This window comes from Oryctolagus cuniculus, chromosome 7, assembly GCF_964237555.1.
Source record: "Oryctolagus cuniculus chromosome 7, mOryCun1.1, whole genome shotgun sequence".
NCBI lineage: Eukaryota > Metazoa > Chordata > Mammalia > Lagomorpha > Leporidae > Oryctolagus > Oryctolagus cuniculus.
In genome coordinates, this window is record NC_091438.1 from 160,461,075 (window position 1) to 160,488,274 (window position 27,200).

General features: G+C 56.0%; 1 protein-coding gene across 18 annotated transcripts in view; it reads right to left on the reverse strand.

Annotated features, from left to right (window-relative positions):
- The window catches only part of CAMTA1 (calmodulin binding transcription activator 1), an 848,439-nt gene that overhangs the window by 522,290 nt on the left and 298,949 nt on the right, over positions 1 to 27,200 (reverse strand). For all 18 annotated transcript variants that reach the window (XM_070079345.1, XM_070079355.1, XM_070079348.1 and 15 more), the window contains one exon: positions 24,568 to 24,635. In XM_070079345.1, coding sequence (XP_069935446.1) covers positions 24,568 to 24,635 — 68 coding nt within the window. The remainder of the gene's footprint in view (positions 1 to 24,567; positions 24,636 to 27,200) is intronic.

Below are 27,200 nucleotides of genomic sequence, written 5' to 3' on the forward strand. Positions count from 1 at the left end.
TTAATTCCACACATAGCTCATGCCCTTTTCCATCGGAACCCCATCCTGAGCCAGCCCTGATACGGGGTAACACGGTGGCACGGGAGCACACAGAAGTCCTTGCCTCCCACCGACGCAATCCCCAGTCACCACGCTCGGCTCTTGGAAGAGCTTTCCTCCAGTGAGGCCCCCAGGAAGCCGTTGGGCTGCTCGGCTGGCGGGAGCACTGCTCATGGAGCTGCCGGCCGTGCCCTTGACCTTGACCTTTCTCCTGAAAGCACACTTGCTTTCTTTGAAAGATAATTTCATGAAATGTGTAATGCTGTGTCTCATTCATTCATCAAAAGTGTGGTCCTGACATTTTAATTCCACCCTGATAACATCCATGAGGTTGGAAATAATGGAAACCATCTCACAGCCAAAAGCAAACTTCTTGGCCAACAAGGAGGTCTCCAGACTACCGAGCTGAGCCTCTCCTGTCCACAAAAGGAAGCTTACAGCTTGGGCTGTGTGGTGCGCAGGTTCCCCCGTGTTCCCCAGTGCTCCTCCTCCTGTGTTCATGTCCTGTGGAATCCCCTTTCCTTGAATGGGAAGAGAACCTGAGAACCGCAAAGGTGATGGGCTGTCACTTCCGTGACGGTTGACATGACGGTGACCCCCGTCAGGCCTGGGAACTCTCTCCTCTGCTGCCTGTGGGGAAGGTGCGGAGCTGCCCACATCTGCTCCACTTGGGACGAGCACCTCATATCGGGGGTCTGAAGAGCAAGCCCCCAGTGTTTCCCTCCCATCAATCAAGGCCTCCCGCCCCAGTCCGCGACACTCAGGCGGCTCTGGTGTCCCCAGGACCATGCCCCCCCCCCTCCCCCGCTCCCCAGGGAGGCTTTGTACCTGCTGGCCAAAGCAACTGAAGCACTGTGCCCTGAGCACGCTTTTTAACAGTGAAGAATTTCAGACAATGAGCAAAATCAATCACGAACGCTTCAGACTCCAAAAACCACCTTTTGCCTGGCATTGAAAGCATCAAAGCTGGCATTGTGGGCTGGTGGGTTAAGCCACTGCCTGTGATGTTGGCATTCCGTATGAAGGCTGGTTTGAGTACCAGCTCCACTTCCTATCCAGCTCCCTGCTAATGCACCTGGGGAAGCAGCAGAAGATGGCACAAGTGCTTGGGCCCCTGCTACCCACAAGGGAGACCTGGGTGGAGTTCCTGGTTGCTGGCTTCAACCTAGCCCAGTGCTAGCCATTGCGGCCATCTGGGGAGTAAACCAGTGGATAGAGGATCTGTGTGTGTGTGTGTGTGTGTGTGTGTCTCACTCTAACTCTGTCTTTCAAATAAATCAATCAATTTTTTTTGACAGGCAGAGTGGACAGTGAGAAACAGGGAGAAAGGTCTTCCTTTTCTGTTGGTTCAACCCCCAGTGGCCACTGTGGCCAGCGCACCACGCTGATCCGAAGCCAGGAGCCAGGTGCTTCTTCTGGTCTCCCATGGGGTGCAGGGCCCAAGCACTTGGGCCATCCTCCACTGCACTCCCAGGCCACAGCAGAGAGCTGGCCTTGAAGAGGAGCAACTGGGACAGAATCCGGCGCCCTGACTGGGACTAGAACCCAGTATGCCAGCACCGCAGGTGGAGGATTAGCCTAGTGAGCCGCAGCGCCGGCCAAAATCAATCAATCTTAAAAAAATAAAAGCATCAAAGCTCAAAGTAGGATCCAAGAATGTGCAGTATCACAGCCCTCCCTCTTCAAGAGGTCTCTGCTCCTGGTGCCTGGTGCAGTCAGAGCTGGGGGAGTCCCTCTGCGGGCACCAGCACAGGCTCATGGGGGTGTGGCAATGGATGTTCCAAGCCTGAAAGGCTCAGGGTCAGCCCAACTTACAGGCTTGAGATGGTGACTCTGCAAGCCAATCCCTCGGCAGAAAATTAGCAGGCCGCCCGCCCAGTGAGTGCCCAAGGGGTTGGGACACTGCAGAGGCGTTTTGTAGGAAGATTAGAAAGCCAGGGCAGGCCGGAGGGTGTCTGGGCAGGGCAGGTATGGCAGGGCTCGCCGGCAGCAGAGCGGCTGCACCAAGGCCTCCAGCACGAGACTGAGCAGGGAGAAATGGCATTCAGAGGCAGGAGGGCCCAGGACGCCGCAGGGCAGGAGGAGGCTGCTGGGGCCGAGATGTGCGCCTCTCCCCTTCCTCGAGGAGTCGACAGCTCCCCTCCCCACCCCTCTCAAGGAAACCCAGGGTGAGCCCTGGAGGGCAGCAGGCAGTGTGGGCAGGACTCAACTCGAGACCAGGACAAGACAGTGAACACATCTGCTACAGAAAGGTCTGAGCCACCGGGTTTTTAACCAGCAGTGACTTTACATCCGCTGTGGCGAGGGCGTTTATGCCCTGACTGTCACCAGTGTCTCTCCCGGCTGCAGACGGTGACTCTGTAGGATGCCGTAGGTTTGGGTGTGGTTCCGGCGAGTCTTCTCTGGGTTCACATTTCCAAGTTTAATACCCACTGTGGGGTATCAAGAAGGGAGAAATTGAACCACACTGTGATGCCTAGAGGGGAGCCCTTGGGAGGGTTAGACAAGGTCACCAGGGTGCAGCCCCCATGACTGACAACGTGTGGCTTTGTGAGAAGAGGGAGAGAGACCAAGAACACTCACCGGCTCCCCGTCTCTCACCATGTGATGCCCTGCACCACCTCGTGACTCTGCCAGCAGGGAGGCCGTCACCAGACCCAGAACTGTGTGCTATATAAGTCTCCTGTCCTTATAAAGCTGCCCAGCCCCGGGTACTTTGCTACAGTAACACAAAGAGGAGGGATACAGATGCCGGATGCTTCTAGCTCCCTCCGTGGAGTTTGTGCCAAGAGGCCATCCTGGTCATTCCCCAGCTGTCCTTTTCCTTATGATTCCATAAATAAATTAAATAATATGTAGATTATTAAAACATGAATATAAACAAGGAAAGTTGTTTCTATGAAAATTAAGTCGCATTCCTAGAAAGATTCAGAATAAAAGTGAATTGCTTAAAGAACCCTGCCAACTCAAGGGCATCCATTTAACTATAAAATACTGGGGTGGTGGGTAAGCATTTGGCTTAGCAAGTTAAGATAGCCACATCCTACATTGGAGCCCGGGTTTGAGAACCGGCTCCAGCCCCTGACTCCAGCTTCCTGCTAATGCAGACCCTGAGAGGTCGCAGGGACGGCTCAAGGCCTGAGCAGAACAAAACAGCTGATCCTCCCAAGGGTGAGAAGGAATCCTCGTGCCTGGCCTCAGCCTCTGGACTGGCTCTGGAACAAGTCCAGCCGGTGGCTTGCAGAATGAAACGTCCACATCAGCTGTCAGTGTTCAGCTTCAAGACTCCCGGGAACGACCCCACCGGGTCTCCTGGGCCTCCGCCTTGCTGTCTGCAGTTCTTGGGAACTGTCAAGCCCACGTAATCGAAGCCCAGTTTCTTAGAATCCTTCTCTTGGGTTGTGTGGGGTGGGTGTTTAGCCGAGGGGTTCAGAGTCCTGTGTCCCACACTGGAGTCACAGGGCTCCATTCTCAGAGGGAGCGGTGATGGCTCAAGTGTGGTGGGAAACACAGAATGCCTTCCTGACTCTGGCTTTGGCCCGGGACCAGCCCTGGCTGTTTTGGGCATCTGAGAAATGGACCAGCAGATGGGAATGCTCTCTGCTGACCTCTCTGTCTCTAACTCAGCTAAACAAGTGTTTTTCTAAAATCTCCTCACATGTGTACATGCTGCACACACACACACACACTGTTCTGTTTTCTAAAATCAGTCTATATGTGTGTATGCTGTACATACACACACATGCTATTGGTTCTGTTTCTCTGGGGACCCTGCCTAACACAGGTGGCCTCTAGGACACAGCAGTGCAGCCTGCCCCCAGCTTCTGTCATCGTGGTCAGGGTATCTGCAGCCCCCACTCACAGAAACTGTGAGGTCACAGCCTTAGCACATGCTGGTCTCTGCAAACTCGACTGAAGGGAACCTTGGTGAAGGGGCAGTCAGGGAGTGGGGCCAAATGTGGCCAGACCTCCATATCTGGGGATTCTGCAACTGCAGGTTCAACCAACCACAGACATAAACTATTTTCTAAAATGTAAAAAATAAATAGTAATTTTAAAGCAACATATTATAGCAACGGCGTAGCATTTTCCTTGCATCCAGTATTATAAATATTGCAGATATGACGGAAAGTATACAGGTTGCCTGGCTCCCGTCCCAGCTGCTCCACTTCTGATCCAGCTTCCTGATCCAGCTTGCAAGACAGTGGTGATGGCTCAGATACTAGGGCCCCTGCCACCCACATAGAAGATCCAGGTGGAGTTCTGGGCTGCTGGCTTCAGTCTGATCCAGCCCCAAGTGTTGCGGGCATTTGAGGAGTGAACCAACAGACAGAGAATCTCTCTGTGTGTCTCTGCCTCTTTCAAATAAAATGAAAATAAATACAGTTTATGGGCACATAATGTGTAATGTGTAAATACCAAGCCATTTTAAGGGACTTGGGCACCCGCGGGTTTTAGTATTCATAGGAGGTCCTGAATCCAGTCCCAGGAGACACTGGGGGACAAGCACGCTACAAAGGTCAGGAGCAGGATGGACAGAGAAAGAGCCCTTTACCGGGTGGGGTCGGGGGTCAGCTGTCTATGGACTTGGTGGGCGTAATCTGTAGGATGCAAGGGTCAGCCTGGAAGACTCGGGCACAGCACCTTACAGACCGACCAAGAGAGGCCCAGGTGGCCTCAAAACCACGGGCTCCTGTGGCCATTCCGCTACCTAACCCTCTCGGGTAGTCTTGGACCACCAGTAGGAGAGGCCGAAGCTCATCTGTCAAAGTGAGTTGCATTTGCCAGGCATTTGGATGCAAGAGGCACTCAGTCCTTTCTGTCTGCTACAGTTTTGAAGCATAAAATATATTGCTAAAGTGAGAGAATATCATTAAAGGTTAATTATGAGAAACTTAAAGGTTATTTTTGCATATCTCACCTCTTGGACAAAAGCTGCCTCCTTATTACCACGTTGGAATAGAAATTAATCTGTGCAGCGTTTAAAATGCCACAAACTCCTTAACTTCATCACGGTGTTAAATACCAGGGATAAATACGTGCTGCCCTGGTCTCTCCATGCAGGGAGGTCTTCCCAGCTCTCCGTCGGCCTGGACGCTCTGACCTGAAGCCCCACGGGCCACAGATCCTTTTCCCTGGACCCAGAGAGGCAGGCAGAGACGCCCTTGTCCCAGGAGCTGCCAGCCAGCGCTCTCTCCTCCCAGCCAGCTCCAGCTGGCCCCGGGCACTGCAGCAGCACACACGGGAAGCCCGCCCAGTGCTCCGCCCTCGGCCCGCCGTGATCCACTCGCCCCAGGAGCCACCCTGGCCCCGGGACCTCCGTCTGTGGCTTCTGACAGGAAAGGATGACTCCAGCCTTCAGAAAGTCAGTCTGCGCTTCACTGAATAATTCATCTGCACACGCTGCAGTTCAGCAAGTTGCTGCCTCTTGTGCTGATGCTATGCTTTCCGGGAAGAATCGAGAGCCTGCTGTGGAAGGACCTGGAGAGGCAGGGCAAGGGGACCCCAAAAAGGGGGCCTGAGGCTGCCCAGGGAGGCTCCTGGTCCCAAGACGTGGGGAAATGTACCAGTACATTCAACTGGGCAAGCAGCCAATTCCTGAGGCCCCTCCTGCCCTGTGCAAGGAACCGAGGTCTGGGAAGCCAGAGAAATACACAGACGGCCCCTGTGGCCAGAGCACCACATGAGGGCCCAGGAGAAAGACTGCGGCCTCTGGGAAACCCCTCCTTAGTGTGACAAGGACAGGAGTTGGCCCCAGAACGGCTGCTGCAGAGAGGGACGGGAAAGGGAGGAAGGAGGCCCCAGGGCGTCTCACAGGGAAGCCAAGGACAGGAACCTGGAGGGCAGAGCACCACCACTGCGTCTGGGGCCTCTTGGGGGCCGCGTGCCTCTTCTGTCTGTAGAATGGGTGAGTCATCTCCACCTCCGCCGCTCTTGGCGGAAAACAGGGAGACTCTGAGAGTCCCTTAGGCTCGCTGAGGCATGGAAGGGAACTAACTGGGTGACGTGTGGTGCTGAGATGATCCGCAGGACTCCCGCGGAAGACTCGGGACGAGGCCAGCCTGTGCCTCCAAGGGACCTGGGACATAAGATCAAAGACTAAGAGAATGGGTTTGGATGACACAACCAAAGGAAGGACCCAGCGGCCATTGGCTCTGGGCTGCCGTCCTAAAGCGGCCCCGGCAGCCCCCGCCCCCCAGCCTCTCTCTGCGAGGTCCAGGTGATGAGCTAATAAGATACAAGCCCCGCCCCCTAACAGGGAGGTGTCCACACAGTCAGACTGAAGACAAAGACACAACATCCATGGGTTGCTTCCCGTCCATGTGTTAGCTTGCTTAATCCTCGCCACAGCTCTGAGAGAGAAGAATTCATAAGCCCATTTTACAGGGACGACTGGGGCTCAGAGAGGTAGAGCAACCTGTCTACTGTCCACCTGATGTCACTGGCCCACACCATTCTCTTAACTCACAGCTGGCATAGTTAAGAAGTGGCCCGAGCTGTCTGCCTCCACATTCCTAAAATTACACTGGGCCACCTGCTCAGGAAAGCTCCTGGAGGATTTCTTCCTGAAAGAAATTTCCATAAATCCAGAACAATGAGGCCAGTGTGATGGCAGGCAGGACAGGAAGAAGAGTGGTGCTTAAGGATCTGTGTCCTACCCCTGGACCTGCGCATGCATCACAGCAGGTGCCAAGGGGGACAAGGGTGGCAGCCGATCTTAAGATGGGGAGAAGATTCCAGATGATCTAGATGGAGCCAATGGAATCACCGGGGTCTTCAAAAGTGGGAGAGAGGAGGCTGGAGGTGAGCCTGGTGGTAAGACGCCAGCTAGGGCACCTGCATCCACTTTGGAGTGCCTGGTTGGAGTCTCAATTCCACTCTTGATTCCAGCTTCCGGCTAACACACACGCCAGGGGCAGCAGGTGACGGTTCAGAGGAGACTGGGCTCCTGTACCCAACATGGGAGACCCAGATCGAGTTCCTGGCTTCTGGCTTTGACCAGGCCTAGTCCCGGCTGCTGTAGGCATTTAGGGAGTGAACCAGAGGATGGGAGCATTTCTGTGTGTTTCTCTCTCTCCCACTAACCCTCTCAAATAATTTTTTTTAATGTAAAAGTGAAAACTGGGGCCAGCATTGTGGCACAGCCAATTAAGCCATCACCGGCAACACCAGATCCCACAACAGAGGGCAGGTTCAAGTCCCAGCTGCTGGGCTTCCAATCCAGCCCCCTGCTATTGTGCCTGGAAGGCAGCAGAAGATAGCCCAGGTGCTTGGGCCCCGCCACCCATGTGGAAGACCTGGATGAAGTTCCAGGCTCCTAGATTCGGCCTGGCCTAACCCCAAACATCACAGCCATTTGGGGAGTGAACCAATGGATGGAAGATCTCTCTTCCCTGCTCACTCTGGCACCCTGCCTTTCAAATAAATAAAACTAAATCTTTTTTAAAAATAAGTGAAAGTGGAAGCTGTAGGCAGGAGGGAGGTTGGAGGCAGAGAAAGAGAGGTGCTGAAAGAGAGCCTCACAAGAGGGACCCAGCACCGCTGACCGGATGACAGCCAGCAACAGCGGTGCTGCCTGGGCCACACACAGAATGGCGAGACAGCCAGTTCCAGGCATGGTGAGCCGTCCTGTTCCCGGTGACATTACAGAGACAATAAAAGACTACGATGTGGGGATGCCCCGGGGACAGGGCCACACAGAGACCCTCGATCGGGAGGTCCCTGGGGTCATCTTCTGCCCGCATTGGAAGAGGATTCCACAGAAGAGAGGGGTCACGGGGAAGCCGAGGAGCAGCACCGTCCCCCTGAGACCAGAGGACAAAGTGGCTTCCTTGAGATGGCAGGAAATCCACCCCCACCTCCAGGCGTGCCCGTCCCTCCAGCTGCTGATGGAGGATCGTGAGAGCAGTACTGTGGCCCCCATTCGGGACAGAGCAATCCACGGCGGACTCCTCCGGACCAAGCCACAGAAGGCGAGGAGCTGAGCCCGTCAGGCCGGCCCGGCCCGTGGTGGCGAGGATTAATTATTGGCTTCTCGACTCCCCTGAAGTGCAGTGGCTACAAATCATTGCAAATCGATCTCGATTAAACTGCCGGGGAACAGGCCTGCTCCCCAGGAGAAGAAACTTCTGAAATAGAGGGAAGGGGGTGCTGGGGAGGGGTCGCCCGGCCTGGAAGACGTGCACAGCCCTGGTGAGCAGGAGGCCCTCACAGCAGCGGGGAGGGCGGACTGAGTGGTGGTGAGATTGCAGAGGCGGGAGCCCAGGTGCACAACCCAGGAATGACCAGATGAGCCTGGGCGCCTCACCCAGCCCAGGCCCCGGGGCTCACTTCCAGGCCACAGTGGACAGCAGCAGCACTGAGGCCATCCTGCCCCCATGAGGGACCCAAGAGGAAGGGCCCAGCACAGCCCAGGGGACTCAACAGAAGGCCAGGGCAGAGCAGCCCCACCCAGGGCTTCAGGCCCCGTGGGCGCCTCAGCAAGGTCCCCTCCGACTCGTCCCACCTGGAGACCGGGGACTGCCTGAGACAGAAAGGGCTGGGCTGCAGAACTGGCCACCAGTCCCCAGGCACCAAGAGGTCAGCCTTCTCACTCTGGCAACAGGGGGACGATTCACCTTGCACGGCGGCCAGAGGGCGCCCTGGTCAGACGGCTCAGGGGCACCGAGCGCAGGCGCAGAATCAGAGCTGCTGGCGGCGGCCATCTGCCACCAGAGCTGTGTCAGGCAGGAGGCTGAGGCTGAACCCAGCGCGCAGCAAAGCCACGCTGTGGTCAGTGCTGCCCGGGCACTGACAGATCAGCACCGTCGTCATTTTAAGGAGGAGACCGAGTCCCACGAAGGCAAGGAGGCTGTGCCCCACGTCAGCTCTGGGCCTCTCCTACCCACAGTTTGTCCCTCTCATCGGTCCTCCCTGTCAGGTGAGAGTGGGGTAGGTGGTGTCTGGGGGGCTCCCTGTGGAATTCATGCCCCTGTGAGCCCCTGGCCCACTGGAATGAGCTGGACCCAGTGGCTCCTGTCTACGTGGACTGCAGTGAAAGCAACAGGAAGTCCCCATGAAGTTGGTCTACAAAGAGGGGAGAGGCAAGCTGCCATGTTGCAGAGGGCCCAAGGGTGGTCTCAGGCCAGCAGCCAACAAGGAGCTGAGGCCTCCACTCAACAAACCAGGAGGAGCTGACCCCTCCAACAGGCACGTGAGCGGGCTTAGGAGTGGGTCCTGCCTCTGGTGAACCTTCCAGGGAGACTACAGCCCCGCTGGCCCCCGGATGGTGGCCTGGAGAGACGGCAGGGCAGAGGCTCCCTGCTGAGCTGTGACACCCCCTCCCACCCAGACATGGGGAGATGGCAAATATGGGTTATGGGAACGACAGTGATTTGTCACACAGCAATGGGGACTAGCACGCAGCCAGTAAGCAGGTGTCAGGTGGATAACAACGTGAGGTGTGGGCTCCCGTCTGGGCCCCCCCTTCACGTAATATGCTCTTCCCTGCTGAATGCTGTGATGTGGACTCTGTTGGTTCTCTTTGTTCCTCTCTGAACTCTGCTTATCCCAAGGGTGGCTGTGTTGTTCTTCGTAGCCCTCATTTTGTACAGCTGTGAAAGCGGAGGTGCGGAACAGCCTGGCGCCGGGGTGGGACTACCGTTCTGAACGGGTCCCCGGAGGGGTCATTGTAATCAGTGCACGGATAGCACCTCCCATACGAGGGTACTCGAGAAAGTTCATGGAAGACGGAACTGAACCATCAGTGTGGGGCCAGCACTGTGGTGTAGTGGGCTAAGCCTCTGCCTGCAGCACCAGCCTCCCAGTTCAAGTCCCAGCTGCTCCACTCCCATTCCAGCTCCCTGCTAATGGCCTGGGAAAGCAGCAGAAGATGGTCCAAGTGCCCGGGTCCCTCCTTCTTCTGGCTCCTAGCTTTGGCCTGGCCCAGCCCTGGCCGTTATAGCTATCTGGGAGTGAACCATGGATGGAAGATCTCTCTCTCTCTGCCTCTGCCTCTCTCCCTCTCTGTAACTCTTTCAAAAAAAATAAGTAAATCTAATAATAATAATAATAACAATAAGCTGCAAAGCTAGATTGAAACCCAGAGCCTGGCTCTTGGCCACCATGTCTTTCGGGAGGAGTTCTCACAACTGACCTCGGCCGCAGCTGTGGACACGCGGGGAGGAATCGCCCTAACCCCAGCACCACCCAGAGCTCTGCAGGATGTTTGCCAGCATCCATGGCCCCACCCACTAGGTGCCTGTGGCACACCTGCCCCCACTGGGACCACCAAAAATGTCTCCAGTCACTGTCTAGTATCCCTGCATGGGTGGGGAGGGGATCCCTGGGTGAGAAGTGCTGGGTGACCTATCACACGCTCCTGTTACTAGCCCTGCTGGCTGAACAGGGGCATAGGGCCACACAGGCTTGTGAACAAGACTGACAGGTATTACAGCTCCAGGCTGGGGTGGCCTTTGGGCCACCCCCCCCCCCCACTCTCAGCAAGTGCAGCCATGTGTGTGCTCAAGGGGAGCCCTTCAGTCTGACGAGCTGTAGACGGCCCGAAGACAGCACACAGGAACAAGGCCCCAGCAGCCTCTGCCTCCTGGAGCTGTCCCACCTTGGATGAATGCCCTCTGTCAGTGTCCTTGTGGTCCTTGGCCACCAGAACCTCATGGTCACTTAGGCCAAAGCCACCTCTCCATCTGCTCCCTGTGTGGTTTAGGGTGAGAACAGCCCGAGTCTCATCGCTCTTCTCCCTCCTCAGACGGTGCCATCCCCTACCAAGGCACACAGTTTTCTGATGGAAATTCACCTGGCAGACGCTGCTGTGCTGTTTTTCCCCATTGAAATCAATTGAATCCGGTTGATCTCGGCCCCATTTTGCATTCCTCCTCCAGTACTGTGCATGTGCGCAGACACACGAGCACGCATGCACACACGCACACGCAGGCGCCGCTGTGTGTGCCATCTGCAGTTGCTCTCTTGTTATCTCAGATACGCGTGACTTGTCTCTCCAATTAGATCCACTGCCTCTGTCACCTCGCAGTGCCCACAAGGGAAGGCTTGCTGATGGATGCCACACGTTACGGAGTGGCATTCCCGCACCCCTCCCCCGCCCCACCTGCCATCCCGCATCCCTGACGTGGGCTGTCCCTGGGGTTTCCACAATACCTCCCCAGAGCCAGCCACTGTCACCTGCGTGTCATATAGCATCTTATCCTCCATGTTAATGGGGCCTCTCGCCCAAACAGGATCCGATCCCTGCGCTTCCCCCACTCACACCAGGATGTCAAGGCGTTAAATCACCTGCCTGCTGGAGCAACTTTCCGTGGCAATGAGGGACAGCCTGGGGAGAGCAGGTTCCCAGATCCCACCGCCAACGCCCTCGGAAGCGGAGGCTGAGGGTAGGAGCGGCTTCCTCAGCGTGATCAGGCGCCACTGGAAGACACTAGATGATGAGTAGCACTTGGCAACATGGAGTGGCCCCACTCCACTCATGCCCACTCCTTGGGGGCAGCCGGGAATTATTTCAAAGCCCTAAGAACGACACTGCATGGAGGAAATCCCTCAACCATCAGTTAGACACCGGGCTCTAGTCTGGACTTGGGTGGTGCATTAGCTGAGTGACCTTGGGCAAGCCCCGAGACCTCTGGGTCTCTGTGTCCTTGAGTGGAGAGAGGTGGCTGGACAGGGAAGCAGGACTGTGCTCTCTCTCTCCACCCCTTCTTCTCTGCTCCCCCTCCTCCCCCTGCCCTCTCCCCTGCCAGCTGCGTGGCAGGGCCATGAGGACGGAGACCCCAGATCTGAAGGGTTTTGCAAGTCACAAGCAGTGCTGAGGCTCCACGGAGGGCCAGCACTCTATAGACACGCTTACAGAGGCGCACAGAGCGGGCCTGGCGGTAGCCAACGGCTAGCCCTTGGCTGAGAGCCTTGAGTGGCAGGCACTCCCTCCTTCGCCGTCCTGGGGAAACCCACAGGAAGTGGACCCTGAGGCCCCACGCCCTCCTTGCCTCGGGTTTGGCTGAGGATGAGATGCTGGATGAAGGACAGCAGGTGCCCACCCTCAGGAGGCAGGGAAGTGGGCAGCTCTGCCCTCGCTCCACACTCCCAGATCCCGGGCCACCTGGGAGACTTTTCCTAACCTGACAGCCACACTACTTGGGTGAATTCAGTCGCGTCTGCAGATGGTGGGCCCTAACTTTCTAACAGGGGATAAACTCACAAAGCACTGACCTTAACTTAGTAAATTAATTCCAAAGCACAATTGTTTTCCATCTTCATTTAAAAATCAGCCTTCGTTAATCTAGATTTAACGACACAGGAAATGGAAATTCCCTTAATAAAATAAGTTATGAATATTTATCATCCCATTTACCTGAAAATTGAATAATTCATCAATTAACTTTACTATTAATTATTGAACGCAAAATTAACAAACTGCAGAACTCCTAGGCATGCCTGCAGACCCTCTGGCACGGGGCGAGGGAACGAAGCTCCGGGGAATCGGCCTGGCCGCGGTGCGGGATTCCAGCCACATGCTAACGGGCTACGGCGCTGTCCGTGGGGAGCAGCGCCGAAACACTGACTTGGAAGTGAAGGGGGAGGTTCCTTTCTCACCTTGGAATTCCGTGCCACAGCCGGAGACGACAAAGTCTGGCCATCTGCGAGAGAATCCTTCTCCCACACATCCGGCACCAGCAAAAGGCCCCAGATACACAGCCATTACCGCCGGTGAGGCCCCTGACCTGCAGGGGAGGGACCGAGCTGCCCACACTAGGGCAGGAGGGGTCAAGGAAGAGGATGGAATGCAAGGGGCCGACATAGCCAGAGGCTGAGCCCCTGATGTGAGGCCCCGCCCTGGGGTGACAGTGCTGCTGGAGGTTCCTCTGCCTCCCCAGACCCCACTGTGTCTTCTGGGGACCCTAGGATAAGGACACCTTCAGAAAGACAGTGCCTCAGTCTTCCCATCAATGCAATGGGTCTCTGAAGAGGCCTTCCTGCCACTTCCGCTCAATGTCCTTGCAGCTCACTCTCCACCCCCGCCCACATTCAGGGAGCTAGCGCTTATCTCATCCACTCACTTTACTGTCTGTTCAACACCTGCTGCTGGGAAAGCCCACTGCATCCAGCATGGTCCCCGGATCCTGCCTGGTCTACACGGCCGCCCTCACCTGGCCTCCGCCTGCACTGCTCCCCCAACCCTCACTGCCCACCGCTCAGCCCCTCTGTGCGTCGGGGCAGCCGCTCCTGCACTGCTCCCTGGCAGCACTCCGCCAAGTGTGGTCACTGTAAGTCATCCGCCGTGGTCACAGCTTCATCCCCGTGTCCGGCTCAGCCCCGGGGCACACAAGAAGCGACCAAACTGTATCCATTGAATAAGCAGAAGAGCCGGTGCCCACCAACTCCATGAAGGTGAGGATTTGGCGTCGCGCAGTTGAGGAGTAAAGGGGCTCACAGAAACCCCGGGGAGAAGGTGCTGTCCCTCCCAGACAGAGCTCTATCAACCCTCTCCCTACGCTGGTGGACCTGGTCCATTATCGAGAACCCACGGTAGCCGATACATGGACGTTCTGGTGTGCCAATCATGCAGACGGCACAGGTCACGGTGCCGGCTGCAGAAGTGAAGGCCTTCGTCTGCTTCCACGCCTGCACCTCTGCTCCCAAGTCTGCCTCTTGTGCGCATCCCTTGCCTCGCTCTGCAACCCTCCCCACGCATGGCTGCGATCTGTCTGCCCAGCCGCGTGGCTGCGATCTGTCCGCCCAGCCGCATGCCTCTGCACAGACAGATCCGACTCCACACAGGCCAAAGGTCCTGAGCCAGACAGGCTGCCAGGAAGAAAAAAAAGTCCACTCAAAATGCCTGTGGAAGTCACAGAGCAAGGCCAGGAACACTCCCAAGTCCCCGTAACACCGCACAGCCAGGGTGCTCACGTGCCCCCTTCCTCTGGTGTCACCCAAACCACACGGCTTCATCAACTCAATGCAGAAGCAGCCAGTACAGAAGAATTAGTGTTCTCCTCTACGAGAAATTTTCCTCTCTCCCCCAGATTCCATCCTATTAAATAACTGAATGCAGACAGAGAACAGCACCCAGTACAGGGAGGGGTGTGTGTGGTGTGTGTGTGTTTGGATACATGCATGACTCCATATGTACACGTATGTATAAGGTAATGTACTGTGTATTTCTCCATTGCATGTGAGCATGTATGTGTGCAAAGGCCCTGTGTGGCATGGGCATTGTGTGTGAATTTGCACATGTGTCTGTATGTTCCTGAGCACATGTGTGTGTTCTGTGTGTGTATGCATGCATACCATGTAAACACACACACAAAGCACAAGCTCACGTAGAAAGTGGGATGTGCAGTCCAGTCTGAGGACCAGAAAAGGCGGCCTCGCTCTGTTTCTGATTGTGCATTTGTTTAGAAAGCTCCATGATGAAGGACCATGGAAACCTAAAAATAAAAGCCAGTGCCACCTCCTTGCCCCAGCCCAGAACAGATGATCTGGTAACTGCTCATTCCACCAACTTACGCCATCGCAAAAGGTGGTTCATTCTGAAAACACGCCTCCCTACCCCGCAATGCCGCAGCCCGCCGGCCAGCTCCCTCTCCGCAGCGAGCAGGGATTGATCACATCAGACCTGGCCCAGAAGAGACGTGGTGGATGCCAATCAGGGCCCATTACAGAGATGCCAGACAATGAGGGGAGCGAAGAAGCTAAGAATAAACCGGTAGGCAGCAGAATCGATGCGAAATCAGTCAATGGACGCTGACAGGGTATGCAAATGCCTCTCCATTTGTGTGAGCCCAAAGCCAGGGTGCTTTTGTCCTCAGCAACATTCATCACCACCAGGGTGTCCTGCTTAGACACCAGAGGCATCAGCCCAGGCGCGCAGCCTCCAGCCGGACTGCGCCAGCACCCCAGCCTGCACCACAGGCACCTGCCACAGGAGATGTCTGCCCTGGAACCGTCCCAGGAAGACACACCCACACCACACCAAGACAAGAGACATCCACGTGCCACAGCCAGGGACATGTGTGGCTACTGGATGGCCCTCTGGGTTCTGCCCAGAGAGGCCACACCACACCGCCCTACAAAGTAAGGGTGGTTCACAAAAGAAGGGGAGGAGGCAGCCAGCACTGAGCAGGGGTGTGGGAAGCAGCTCTGTGGCTGCACAGAGGGGTGCGTGCATCTCGGCACCGGGGCCTCCTTGGTCTGAGTGGCTGCATGTTTACACACCTCCAGACTGCATTGGAGGAAGCGGGCCTTAGTCTAGTGGTTAGCTCCACATCAGAGCACCTGGGTTCCATTCCTGGCTCTGACTCGTGACGCCAGCTTCCTGCTAAAGCAGACCCTGGGAGGCAGCAGTGACGGCTCAAGTGTCTGGGTGCCTGCCACCCACGGGGGAGACTTGGACTGAGTTGTGGATGCAGCCAGGGACTGTGTGGTCATTCAGGGGGGAAATCAGCAGCAGGGAGGGTGCTCGCTCGCCCTTCTCTCTCTCTGTCCCTGTGGGTGGGAGCTTTGTTTGCCTCTCAAATAAATAAAATGAAACAAATTTTCTAAAGTGTATCTGGAAACAAATAAAAATGGCATCCAAGTATCATTTTTTTATAACACACACACTTTCCGTGACTTCTGAAGACCCCTCATCTGTGAACAGCCACACACCCCACCCCCGGGCTCTGCCCCAGCAGGGACCAGTTTGTTTTCTGGAGAAAGTGACCTGAGGGACTCCAGACTCAGGTAGCAGGGGAGAGGTGGGAAACCCGGGACGTCATCAGGGAGAGCTCAGTGCCAGCTTTCACGCTGGAAGGTGAAATTCCGGGCGCCTTCCCTGCCTGGGTCCCAGCAGACACAGCAATGCGCAGCTTGGAGCCACAAGTGGCACAAGGAAGCACCTGGATGGTTCCAGAAAAAAGATCTGCAGGTGCTGAACCTCAGAGTCTCCCAACCAAAAGGCAACACCTCTGCCCTTGAGTCCCTCCACCCACCCAGGGAAGGAAGGGGCAAGCAGCTGGCACAGCAGGAGCACTGGACCCCCAGTGAGCACACGAGGAAGTCAGGAGACATGGAGAAGCAGCATCAGCCCCCTGAGAAATCTGTGGTCAACCTCAGAGCCCAGACAGTGCAGCAGGCTGCCCCTGGGAAACAGGATTGGGCCGTCGGGCAGAGGCTGCGATAATTGTACCTATCCATGGACTGCAGCGACGATTCAGCACACGTACACGATGTGTGCTGAGCAGATCACAGTGATTTTTTTTTTTTAAAGACTTTGTATTTATTTGAAAGAGTGACAGATAGGGAGGTAGGGAGGGAAGGAGGAAGAGAGGGAGGGAGGGAGAGAGGAAGGAAGGGAGGGAGATTTCCTATTCACTAGTTCACTCCCCAAATGGCCACCATGGGCAGGCCTGGGCCAGGCCTAAGCCAGGAGCCCAGAACTCCATCTGCGGATGGCAGGGGCCCGAGCACTCAAGCCATCTTGCTCTGCTTCCCCAGGAAGATCAGCAGTGAGCTGGATCGGAAGTGGAGCAGCCGGGACTCTAGCTGGTGCCCTGATACGGATGCCAGCATCACAAGCAGTGGCTTAACCCACTGTGCCACAACGCCGGCCCAGCATTGCCCAGCCTCAATGTTGCTGTGTGTCTGGAGGCCAGGAGCTCTTCTGTTTGTTCATAAACTCCACGCAGGCTCACTGTGAACGGTGGCCCCAAGCACACTGTGTTACATGAAGAGCCTGTTCCTCCCACCTCTCCCTGATCTGGGATCTGTCATCCAAACTCTCCCAGCCCCCAGTCCCCCCTCCCCCAACACCGGCCTCTAGGAATTGCCATTCTGTGTCCTGACCGAGTTTGTTCAGCTGCCGCAGCGGAGAGAGAACCCGTGGCATCTGTCTTTCTGTGTGAATGCAACTAGAGGACGCCATGTTTTCTTGCGCGCTTTTTAGGATCATGTGACACATTAAATCACATGCATGCATACTTTTGATAGAAATCTAAATATTAACAGAAAGCAGTAGGGGAAGGCGGGAGCCAGGAGCTGGCAGCCACGCAAACAGCTAGAAACCGAGACCTCAACATCAGTGTGCAGGTGCACGGCCTCCAGGAAGCCAGACGTGCACTCCTGGGCCAGGAATGAGGAGGGATGTGATGAAGGCTGACACTTGTCTCATGCCAGGGACCTGAGCGCTCGGCGGGCAGTGCCATTTCAACAAGCAGCCGAGCACAGCTAAGGACACACGAGCTCACCTGTCCTCAGACCCAAAAGTCCCCTGTGGGCGACAAGGTGACAACCACCCACAGGGCAGTCAGAGAGAGGACTCAGGGAGGTGGCCTCTGTGGGCTGGCCCTTGGCCATTCCTGCGATCCCTGATGAGGAACTGGGATCCAGGATAGACCCCTCCCTGCTGCCCCATGGAGCCTAGGGAGTTCCCACCGCTGCAGAGACGCCACCAGACACTCGATGACACACAGCCGGTTCCCTGCCTCATCCCAGACACGGATGACAATGAAATGACAGGTGCTTCTGGAGAAGTCATCCAGCAACCAGGGACTCCCACGAGTCCCGACAGGCACAACAACCAGGAGCTCCCTCGCACTCCAGTGCTCCTTTGTTAATGATGACAGAGTTTGGACTTGGTCAAGGATTTGCTCAGGACATTCGGCAAATGTCGGTATGAGTGTAACATGACTCAGCGCTACAGTATTTGCTGAAGTGAGTGTAACATGACTCTGCGCTATGTTAATTTGCTAAAATGTGTATAACATGATGCAGCACTGTGTGAATGTGCGAGCAGCTCCCCGATTCAGCACCAGGCAAAGGTCGCCACATCGAGACCATCGCTGACCCAGAACGGTTTGACTTTCCTTGTGAGTTCTGAACTAGAAAGTCCTTGAAATGACCTGGGTATAAGACAGCCCCTCAGACGGGCCAATGACAGCACTCTCCCCCCCAAACACGCATGTCTGTGCACATATGCATGCATGTGGGCACATGCCCTCTAACATACAAACACACACACCTGCATACATCCACACACATGCATGTATGCACACAGCAATCCCCTCACCCCCCACAACTCAGCCAAACTGGAAGCCTGACAAAGAGCTACCAAAGAAATTTTGAGAGATTTTGTGGTAAAACATATGTACCCTAAAGTCTGCGGTTTTAGCTGCTTTCAAGGGCACAGTTCAGTGGCACTGAGGTCACTCATGCCATTGCACAGCCGTCACCACCATCACCCCAAGAACGCCATCATCCTCCCGAACTGAGACTCCATCCCCAGCCCAGCCCCCACCATCTGCTCTCAGAACCTCACGACCCTGCACGGAAGCAGAACCCACTACCTGCCCCTTAGCATAGCGTCCACAAGCTTTAATCATGGCGCGCACTGTGTTGGGATTTTGTTCCTTGTTAGCTCTGCGAATTCTGTGATCATCTGACAGGGACCTCCGTGTAATTTTTGTGATTCTGTTCTGGTCACTTGAGCAGCCGTGTCAGGGAAAGGAGCCTCTTTGGAAAGGGCTGTAACCGTCCCAAGGAGCAGATGCCTCCGTCCTGTGCACTGCTCACAGGGGAGCGAGGAAGACAGCACCAGCTGCTCAGAGCCCGGCCTGGGCGGAGAAGGTCCCTTTCCAGGAACGCCCCCCCTGCTCACAGAGCGGCACTGCTCCCAGGCCCCCCAGGAGGACAAGAAGCCCACTGGCTCCAGGGTCAGACACTAGCAGTGCCTCCTGCCCACGCCTGCAGTGCCTCCTGGGTCACCTCACTGCCCACGCATGGGGCGCCTCTGCTGCACGCCCTGGCCAGAGATCACAGAGAGGGCACGCCCTGGCCCGCGGGGCGCTCGCCTCTCCCCACCCCCGCCCCGGGAGGCGAGGCGTACACACTGATGACCGCTATGTCCTCAAACACTGCACGGTCTGGTGATGCAGCTACGGCAGCTGAAGAGAGCTTTTTAGGTGTTGTTGGGCTTCGAGAGGATCTCCGTGGGAGGCAGGTGGGGCTGGACGTGATGGCATTCAAGTGAGGTCAGGGACAAAGGGGACTGTCTGGGGAGCAGCAGGTAGCCCCTAAGGGGACTGAGGTGGGCAGAGAGGGAAAAGCTTAAACAGGTGGGCGAGGCAGAACGACATTCTTACATGCAGAACCAGGGGGGGTCTGACCCTTAAGTCTTAGGAAGTCCCCGCGGGTCTCCAGGGGAATGGTGACGCCATAGGAGGACCATTTCAGGAAGCCGCTAGGAAGAGGAGCAGGTGTAAGCAGCTCTTCTGAGAACCAGGGAGTCAGAAGAGGAAAACCCAAGCAGCAGCCAGGGAAGCAGGGAGAGGGAGGACGGTGCCTCTTGGGTGAGAAGGCCACATCCCAGCGCCCAGCAGAGCAGCAGAGCAGGGATGACCCACAGGGGTTAAAGGTCAGGCCATGGGCCAGGCAGTCCTGGGAGCAAGAACATGGCCCCAGAGCGCAGAGGACAACACTGGGTGTCCACATCCCCTTGGGACCGGGGGAGCTCAGGGCACTTGGAGAACTCACGGGGGACAGGGACAGGGAGGGTGGGGTCCCAATGAGTCAGTTGCATCTCCTTGAAACTCAGGGCTCACTTTTCTTTCTTAGATTTATTTATGTACCTGAAAGGCACTTACAGAGAGAGCGAGGTCTTCCATCTGCTGGTCCAGTCTCCAGATGGCTGCAACAGCCTGGCTGGACCTAGCAGAACCCAGGAGCCAGGAGCTTTATCCTGGCCCCCCACACTGGGAGCAGGGCCCAAGCACTTGGGTCGTCCTCTGCTGCTTTCCCAGGAGCATTAGCAGGGAGCTGGATCAGAAGTGGAGCAGCCAGGTCCAGAACCGGAGCTCATCTGGGACGCCAGAATCGCAGGCAGCGTCTTAACCCACCTCACCGGCTGCACCACAGTGCTGGCCCGTTTTTGTCTCCTTTCCTTCTGAACCCCTCCTCCTACTCAGCTATTTACTGCTTATTGACAACAAGTATTTAGTGTTCATTATAGGAAAATTCTATTACCAGACCTTTAGTGCTTCGGAGTTAAGGTGCTATCCGTATCAATCTAATGAATTAATTAGATAGTTAATAGCATGTCCCAGCCTCCTTACCAGCGTTAACGGGATTCCTGGGCAGGAAGCCTTTCCACTTTACTCCTGAGCCTGCTGTGTCCCCGGATTCCAGGGAAGGTTGCATGTGTCCGGGGGGGTGGGGGCTGAATGATCAGAAATGCTAGGTTTGCAGTCACCTGCTGCCTCTGCCTGGCTCTGTGCCTGCCCTTTGGGCAGTGTGCGTTTCTCCCACACAGCCTGTGTGGGGAGGGGGGTGGGCAGTGAAGATCTAGGAAGCCCACCAGGCTGGTGTACCTGCGCCACGCTCAGCAACAAAGGGAAACCACCCCCAACCACCGGGGTCCCTCGACGGGTTCAGAACTCATGGCCATGGACAGTGGGGAGGAATTCTGGCGATACTGTTGTGCCAGCTTCAAATCCCCACCCCCTCTGGGCATGGAAGTGCAGCAGGAAAGCGAAGGTGATGAACTCTGCACTGGGCTCCAATCCCAGCCCCGACGTTCATTCCCCGTGCAGCCCTGGGAACTCGCACGCCCTCTCTGCCTCTGGTTCATGGCCTAGTGGCACTGCCGAGGGCCTGGCACACAGGAAATGCTCAAGAGCGCTGTCCTGGCTCAGTTGGCCGATGCCAGCGTGAGACACACAAGGAACAGGAGGAAAAAAGGAAGCCAGCTCAGGTCTCTTCCGTGACAAGGCTCAGGCTCATTTTGCTCACTTCACAAACACTTCCCGGGGCCAGCTGGGGTGTCCAGCGCTGCTAGGGTACTTGGGGATGGCTGGAGACCAAGCACAAGAAAAAACCCTCCCCCCATGAGACTCAGCCTTGGAGGAGGGGGTGAGGTAATGAATGCAACCTGGGCAGAGGGAAGGGGTCCAAAGCAAGGCCTGAAGGAGGAGCAGGAAGAGCGTTCTAGACCAGGGAAGGACATTCTTCCCGCCAAGCTGCAAGGCCATGGAGCAGGATGGGGAGCATGGCGCCCCCGAGGGTCTGCAAATGGTATTGCAGCGCTGAGCACAGGGCAAGTGCCCACAGACGGACACTGAAGGGTGATTCCTTGAAGGGAGGCTCCCAGGCACCCGGGGACAACAACACAGGCCAACGCAGGCCGCGTGAGCCTCAGCATTCTGCCTGGTGGCGGCATTGTGGCTGGTCGAGGCCCCCAAGCCTGGGAGCCTCCTTGTAACACGTCTCATTATGAAACAGGTGAGCCGGGCTCCCGGGGCCTTCTCTGTAATTAGGGCAGGATCTGAGCGGGTGCTAAATTTATAACCCCAGTCATCAGCAAGCCAGGGAGACAGGCAGTGGGTCCCGCTGCACCTCCTATACCAACATCTATATGTGAACTGATTACAACAATTAATTTAATAGGGATTCCTCCACGCAAACAATGTATCATTTTATTAGGAAACTCTATAAATGTCAGTGGTGCAATTCATTTTTATTAATTTTCCAAAATGAGATTAGCAGTGGCGGTAACGGAAGTTGCATGGCCTCGGCGTGTGGCAGGGTATCGGTGCCATTAATTCCTTAACACCAGGAAGCCAGTTTGGACGAACTCAGCAGTTAACAGCACCAATTAATTTCAATACTAGAGGTGGCGGGCGGGGGCAGGGACTCCAAATTCAACTCTACAACTAATTTAGGAAGGACCTTGAACAAGCCCAGCAACTTTTCTCTCCCCTGGGACCAGATGCTTTCCAGGGTAAACACAGAGTGGATATTAGAATACCGACAAGAAACCTTCTGTGGCTACCCTCTCTCTTTAGGGAAGAAATTCGTCCTTCCAGGTCCTACAGGAGCCCCAACAGGTGCTTCCTCTGGTCGAAGCCCCAGCCCAGCATGCTCAGGGAGTGGGGCGCTGACTCGGATCCTCACAGCACGCACAGCAGGATCACCGACACCCCCTCAGCTCCCCTTTTGACGTGAACGAGAAAAAGTGGAGTTTTAGAGGAGTGGAAGTGGCTTTGTACAATGACAGAGTCGGAGATAAAGCACAAATTCCCTCTCCGCCGTGCGCACCTGCTGGGCCCTAGGTGGGATGTCTCTCGGTTCTATTTTTACTCCAAAAAGCCAAGTGAGTCAGGCATAGCCACAAGTGACATTCACGTCTCTCCTGAGACCCAACTCCGAGGCTAAACCTCCTGCTCCCTGCGGGCTGAGGCTCTGCCCACGTCTGCGGGTCTGAAATCGGACGTCTGGCCCCAGAACTTCCAGGGAAACTTGCTCCTCACCTCCAGTGCAGAGGAAACCAAACCAGCGTCCCTCTCCTTGAAAGCATGGGAGTGGTGGTTCTCAAAGGGAGCCGGCGGTGGGGGGGGGGGGGCCCCGGCGGTCCCAGCCCAGCGCCTGGGAACTTGTTCAAAATAATAAGTCCTCAGGCCCTGCACGGACTCTACCAGCCGGGCCCAGCAGCTCACGTGACGGCCACTCAGGTTGGGAATGACAGCCCTAAAGGAGATGCCCCAGAAGCTCACTGTGGTCTGTGCCACGGCTGTGCCACAGAACACTGCGCTGAATGCCACTCGCTCTACCCTGCCGCCCTGGCCCCACTCCAGGACGTGTGCCCATCCCAGCCCCGTTCTTGTTGGGCTTGGCCACGGGAGCTCGCTTCAGCCAATGCGTTTGTGAGCCAGCGTGACCTACGACAACACCTCGGGGCAAGGGTTTCTATGGCAGCTGCCTGGATTGCCTTAGCCTGGTAAGCCCTGTACTCCTCCATGAGACCCAAATGTCCCAGACACAGGGTGATCCCTCAGCCAGGAATGAAAGCATGCATGGAGCAATCCCAGAGCCACAGCAACCTAACCCTAACCCTAACACTAACACTAACCCAACCATAACCCTAACCCTAACCCTAACCCTAACCCTAAACCCTAACAATCAGCCAACCCTAACCCTAACCCTAACCCAACCATAACACTAACCCAACCATAACCCTAACCCTAACCCTAACCCTAAGCCAACCCTAACCCTAACCCTAACCCTAACCCTAAACCCTAACAATCAGCCAACCCTAACCCTAACCCTAACCCAACCATAACCCTAACCCAACCATAACCCTAACCCTAACCCTAACCCAACCCTAACCCTAACCACTAACCCTAAACCCTAACCCTAACCCTAACCCAACCCTAACCCTAACCCAACCCAACACTAGCCCAACCCTAACCCTAACCCTAACCCAACCCTAACCCAACCCTAACCCAACCCTAACCCTAACCCTAACCCAACCCTAACCCTAACCCTAACCCTAACCCTAACCCTAACAAGCAGGTAGCCCACGAGCAGGTAGCCAAGGTTTGTGGTGTGGAGTCGCCCGTTTAGGGACTGTTCCTCACACAGCGTCATCACCGCAAAAGCTGACCGATACAGACCATCTGATTTCCTAGCAAAGGGAGTCGTGGCCCCCACAGGCTGAGGCACTGAGTGTCCCCTGCAGGTCTCAGGCCAGAAGGTAAAGGAACCATGGTCACCAGGGAAATGGGAGCCTCGGTACCCAGCGTCCCTTGTCCTGACCTCCTCCAAAGCAGAGTTTGCCCTCCCCTACAGGACGCTGACCGTGAGAAGCTGAGCCTGCTGAAGCAGTATCTTTCAGTGAGTGAAAAACACTGAGGACCCAGGCCCCTGCTTCCTCCACGGCGCAGAAGGGACGAACAGCAGGTCAAGCTCACGACCCCTATCCCTGGTCCCAGCCAACAAACCTGGGGCCTCGGGGGCCTCTGTCCAAAGACAGCCCAGGCACCCGCCCCTTACATTCCGGTCCCCAGCCCAGCCCACCTGTGGGCGGCTCGAGCTGACCAACACCTGGCCCCGACCCCACCAATAGGAAACAGGAGGCAATGGGAAGCCACTGGCCCTGTACCTCTGAAGCTTCTAGCATGGAACACGCCGAAAATAAAAACTTAGGGACGGGGAAGGAGAAAGACGCTGCCTTTAAAACAAACCCTAAACCCCAGCTTCGCACCTCGCACCAGCAGGAGGCAGACCCATTGCACTTTGCCAACTCCCTCTGCTCCCCGTGGTGAGGGGAGGTAAGGGCTCCGGCAGGTCCTAGGCTCAAGGACATTGACCGTGGAACAAACGGTGAGCCCAGCCTTTGCCTCTGGCTGCAGGCAACCTTCTTGCCCCGGTCAAGAACTTGGCTTTGACCTTGTGAAAGGCACCGAGATAAAAGGGGAGGTCCACCTCCCTTCTCTACTCAAAGAGTGCATTTCCAGCGAACACTGCTGGCGGCGCCCGCGCGCACACCCGCTGCAGGGCCCAGCCTCAGCTGCACAGCTCAGAATCCACTGGCTGCCCTGTCCCGGATCGATTAACAGGATCTCGATGTCACAAGCTGCCACGCACAACGTGGCATTTTCAACTTGGTGCCCAAGAGTGGACTTGCCCCATCAGACAATCTACGAAAATCAATCCATTCACTGTACACATTGGGGAAAAAAAAAAAAAAAACTGCAAGATCTGGGACATTACCTTGTCTTAGGGGATGTGGTTAGCCATTCTTCGTGTTTCTCAAATGTTATTAAATAAGCTGCGATTTCCTGCAACAGAAGAATAAAAAGATAATAGCAACAATTAGCTCACGTCGGATCAGAAAGTTTGCACTGTCTCCTAGCCGAGTTCTCCGTGCGGAGGCTGGAACTTGCTCCCCTGCTAGAACGCTCCGTGTGGATGCCGCGTCTGTCCGGAGTCTCGGTCCCGTCAACCCCGGTACAACAACAAAGCGCTGGGTTTCAAAAGAAGGGTCGGCGGCAGGACAAGAATATTTCTCTGTGGGAGGAAAACATGACGCTTGCTTTCTGGTTCAGACACCTGCCAACAATGGGCCTCCACTTACGCGAGGTCGCCACCCGCGAGCGTGGCTGGACAGATCTTTCAACTTTGTCACAGGAGCAACATCGCATCCTCACAGCTAAATTCCCAACCCCTTGAGCCAAATCCCAAAAAGACTGAGAAGGAAAGATAGAGCCATGTGAGGCTGGGGTGGGAGAGGGAGGAGGAGAGGGGGAGGGGGGAGAGAAATGGGGGGAGAGGAAGAGAGAGGGAGAGAGAGAGGGATAGAGGAAGAGAGGGAGGGGGAGAGATGGGGGAGAGGGAGGGAGGGAGAGATGGAGAGGGAGGGATAAAGAGAGAGAGGAGAGAGGGAGAAAGAGAGAGAGGGAGATGAAAGAGAGGGAGAGGAGGGAAAAGAGAGGGAGGGGGAGAGGGGGAGAGAGAGAGGAAAGGGAGAAAGAGAGAGAGACAGAGAAAGAGATGGAGAGAGGGAGGGGGAAGGAGAGAGAGAGGGAGAGAGGGAGGTAGAGAGACAGATGGAGGGAGAAAGGGAGAGAGGGAGAGAGAGACAGAGGGAGAGGGAGAGGAGAGGGGAGTAAAAAGAGAGATAGAGGAAGAGAGAGAGGAGGGAGAGAAAGAGAGGGGGAGGAGGCAGAGAGAGGGAGAGAGGAAGAGAGAGGGAGATGAGAGAGGGAGAGAGGGGGAGAGAGAGAGGAGAGGGAGAAAGAGAGAGACAGAGAGATGGAGAGAGGGAGGGAGAAGGAGAGAGAGAGGGAGACAGAGATGAAGAGAGGGAGGTAGAGAGACAGATGGAGGGAGAAAGAGAGAGAAAGGGAGAGAGGGAGAGAGAGACGGAGGGACAGAGAGAGGGAGGGAGAGAGGGAGAGGAGAGGGAGGTAAAAAGAGAGATAGAGGAAGAGAGAGAGGAGGAAGAGAAAGAGAGGGGGGAGAGGCAGAGAGAGAGAGAGAGAGAGAGAGGGAGAGAGGGAGAGAGGGAGAGAGGAAGAGAGGAAGAGAGGGAGAGAGAGGTTAGCCTTTCCCCCTACTGATAACTTAATCTACTGAGCCGCAGTTCAGAGAAGAGCAATGTCAGCAGAGCATGGGGCAAAGCTGGAGAAAATGTGGGCACCTGGAGGTAAATTAAATATTTATAAACACAACAACATCGCTGCAGATAGAATTACTGATTTATTAATAATTTCCATAAAAAGCCGGTGGTGACATCGACATAAGTCAGGGCTCCAGCTCTGAGGCATGATACGGCCCATTACCTCCAGCTGCAGACAGATCTGCTAACGTGAAGTTGGCGGGGACTGTGAGTTAAATTAAGGCTGGACTCGTCCGCGTCTCCCTGGATCGTGGTGGTGACGGAGTGCGGAGTGGCGACCCGGGGCTGCGGCAAAACGCTCCCCCTCGGTGCCCCCACGGGCCAGCCCCTCCGCCCAGGGGCCAGGAGCCTCTTCTGGGCTTGGACGTAATGGGGTGGGCGCCTGTGACACCCTACACGTGGCCTTGAGGAAAAGGAAGGGAATGCCACCAAAGCCAGGCAAGCAGAGCAGGCAAGAGTGTGGCGTGACGGCCCAGAGACGCAGGTGGAGATCAAGGCCTCGTGTAATCAAGGCAAATGGCCGCTGCCTCCAGGGAGCCAGTGCCTGGGCGTGGAAAGCCCAGTCCTTGCACCGAGCACCTGGGAAGCAGAACAGAGCGGCTTCTCTGTGCAAGTTTCTGCCGCTGGTTGCGGCTGAAGAAAGCACGTGGTGAGCAGCTGGTCAACCAGCACGCTGTTCGCCCCCCACCCCCACCCCGAGCCGTTCGCAGTGTATTTCCTCTCCTTAGAAAATAAATTTCCCTGAGGCCTCACTGTACACAGATGGCTCTGCCCTCGCGGAGCCTCCCCCACATCCAGGACGGCGCTCAGTGCCCGTTCCCCACCCCCCACCCCAGCACCTGGACGCCCTCCAGTGCATGGGGCTTATCACTCGCATGCTGACTGGACCACGAGCAGGCGCAGTGTCCTCACGGATGGTCCCCCAGGACTTCACAGTGTCCTCCACCACCTGGAAGCACCTGATGAGCGTTTGCTAAGTGAGCAGGTGGGGGTGGGGTGGCAAGAGGGAGAAAGGGGGAGGGAGAGGCAGGCATTGCCTCAGGAACACGCATTCCTCAGTGAATGTGCCTCTGTGTGTGTCCACTGCTGAAGAGGGTTGAAGCAAGAGCTTAAAAGCAGCAAAATGCAGCAGTTCCTGGGCTGTTAAATAACCGTGGCCAGTTACGCAATTAACACCTAATTAACTGAACCACAGTTCAGAAGAGCACATGCCGGGGCCAGCATT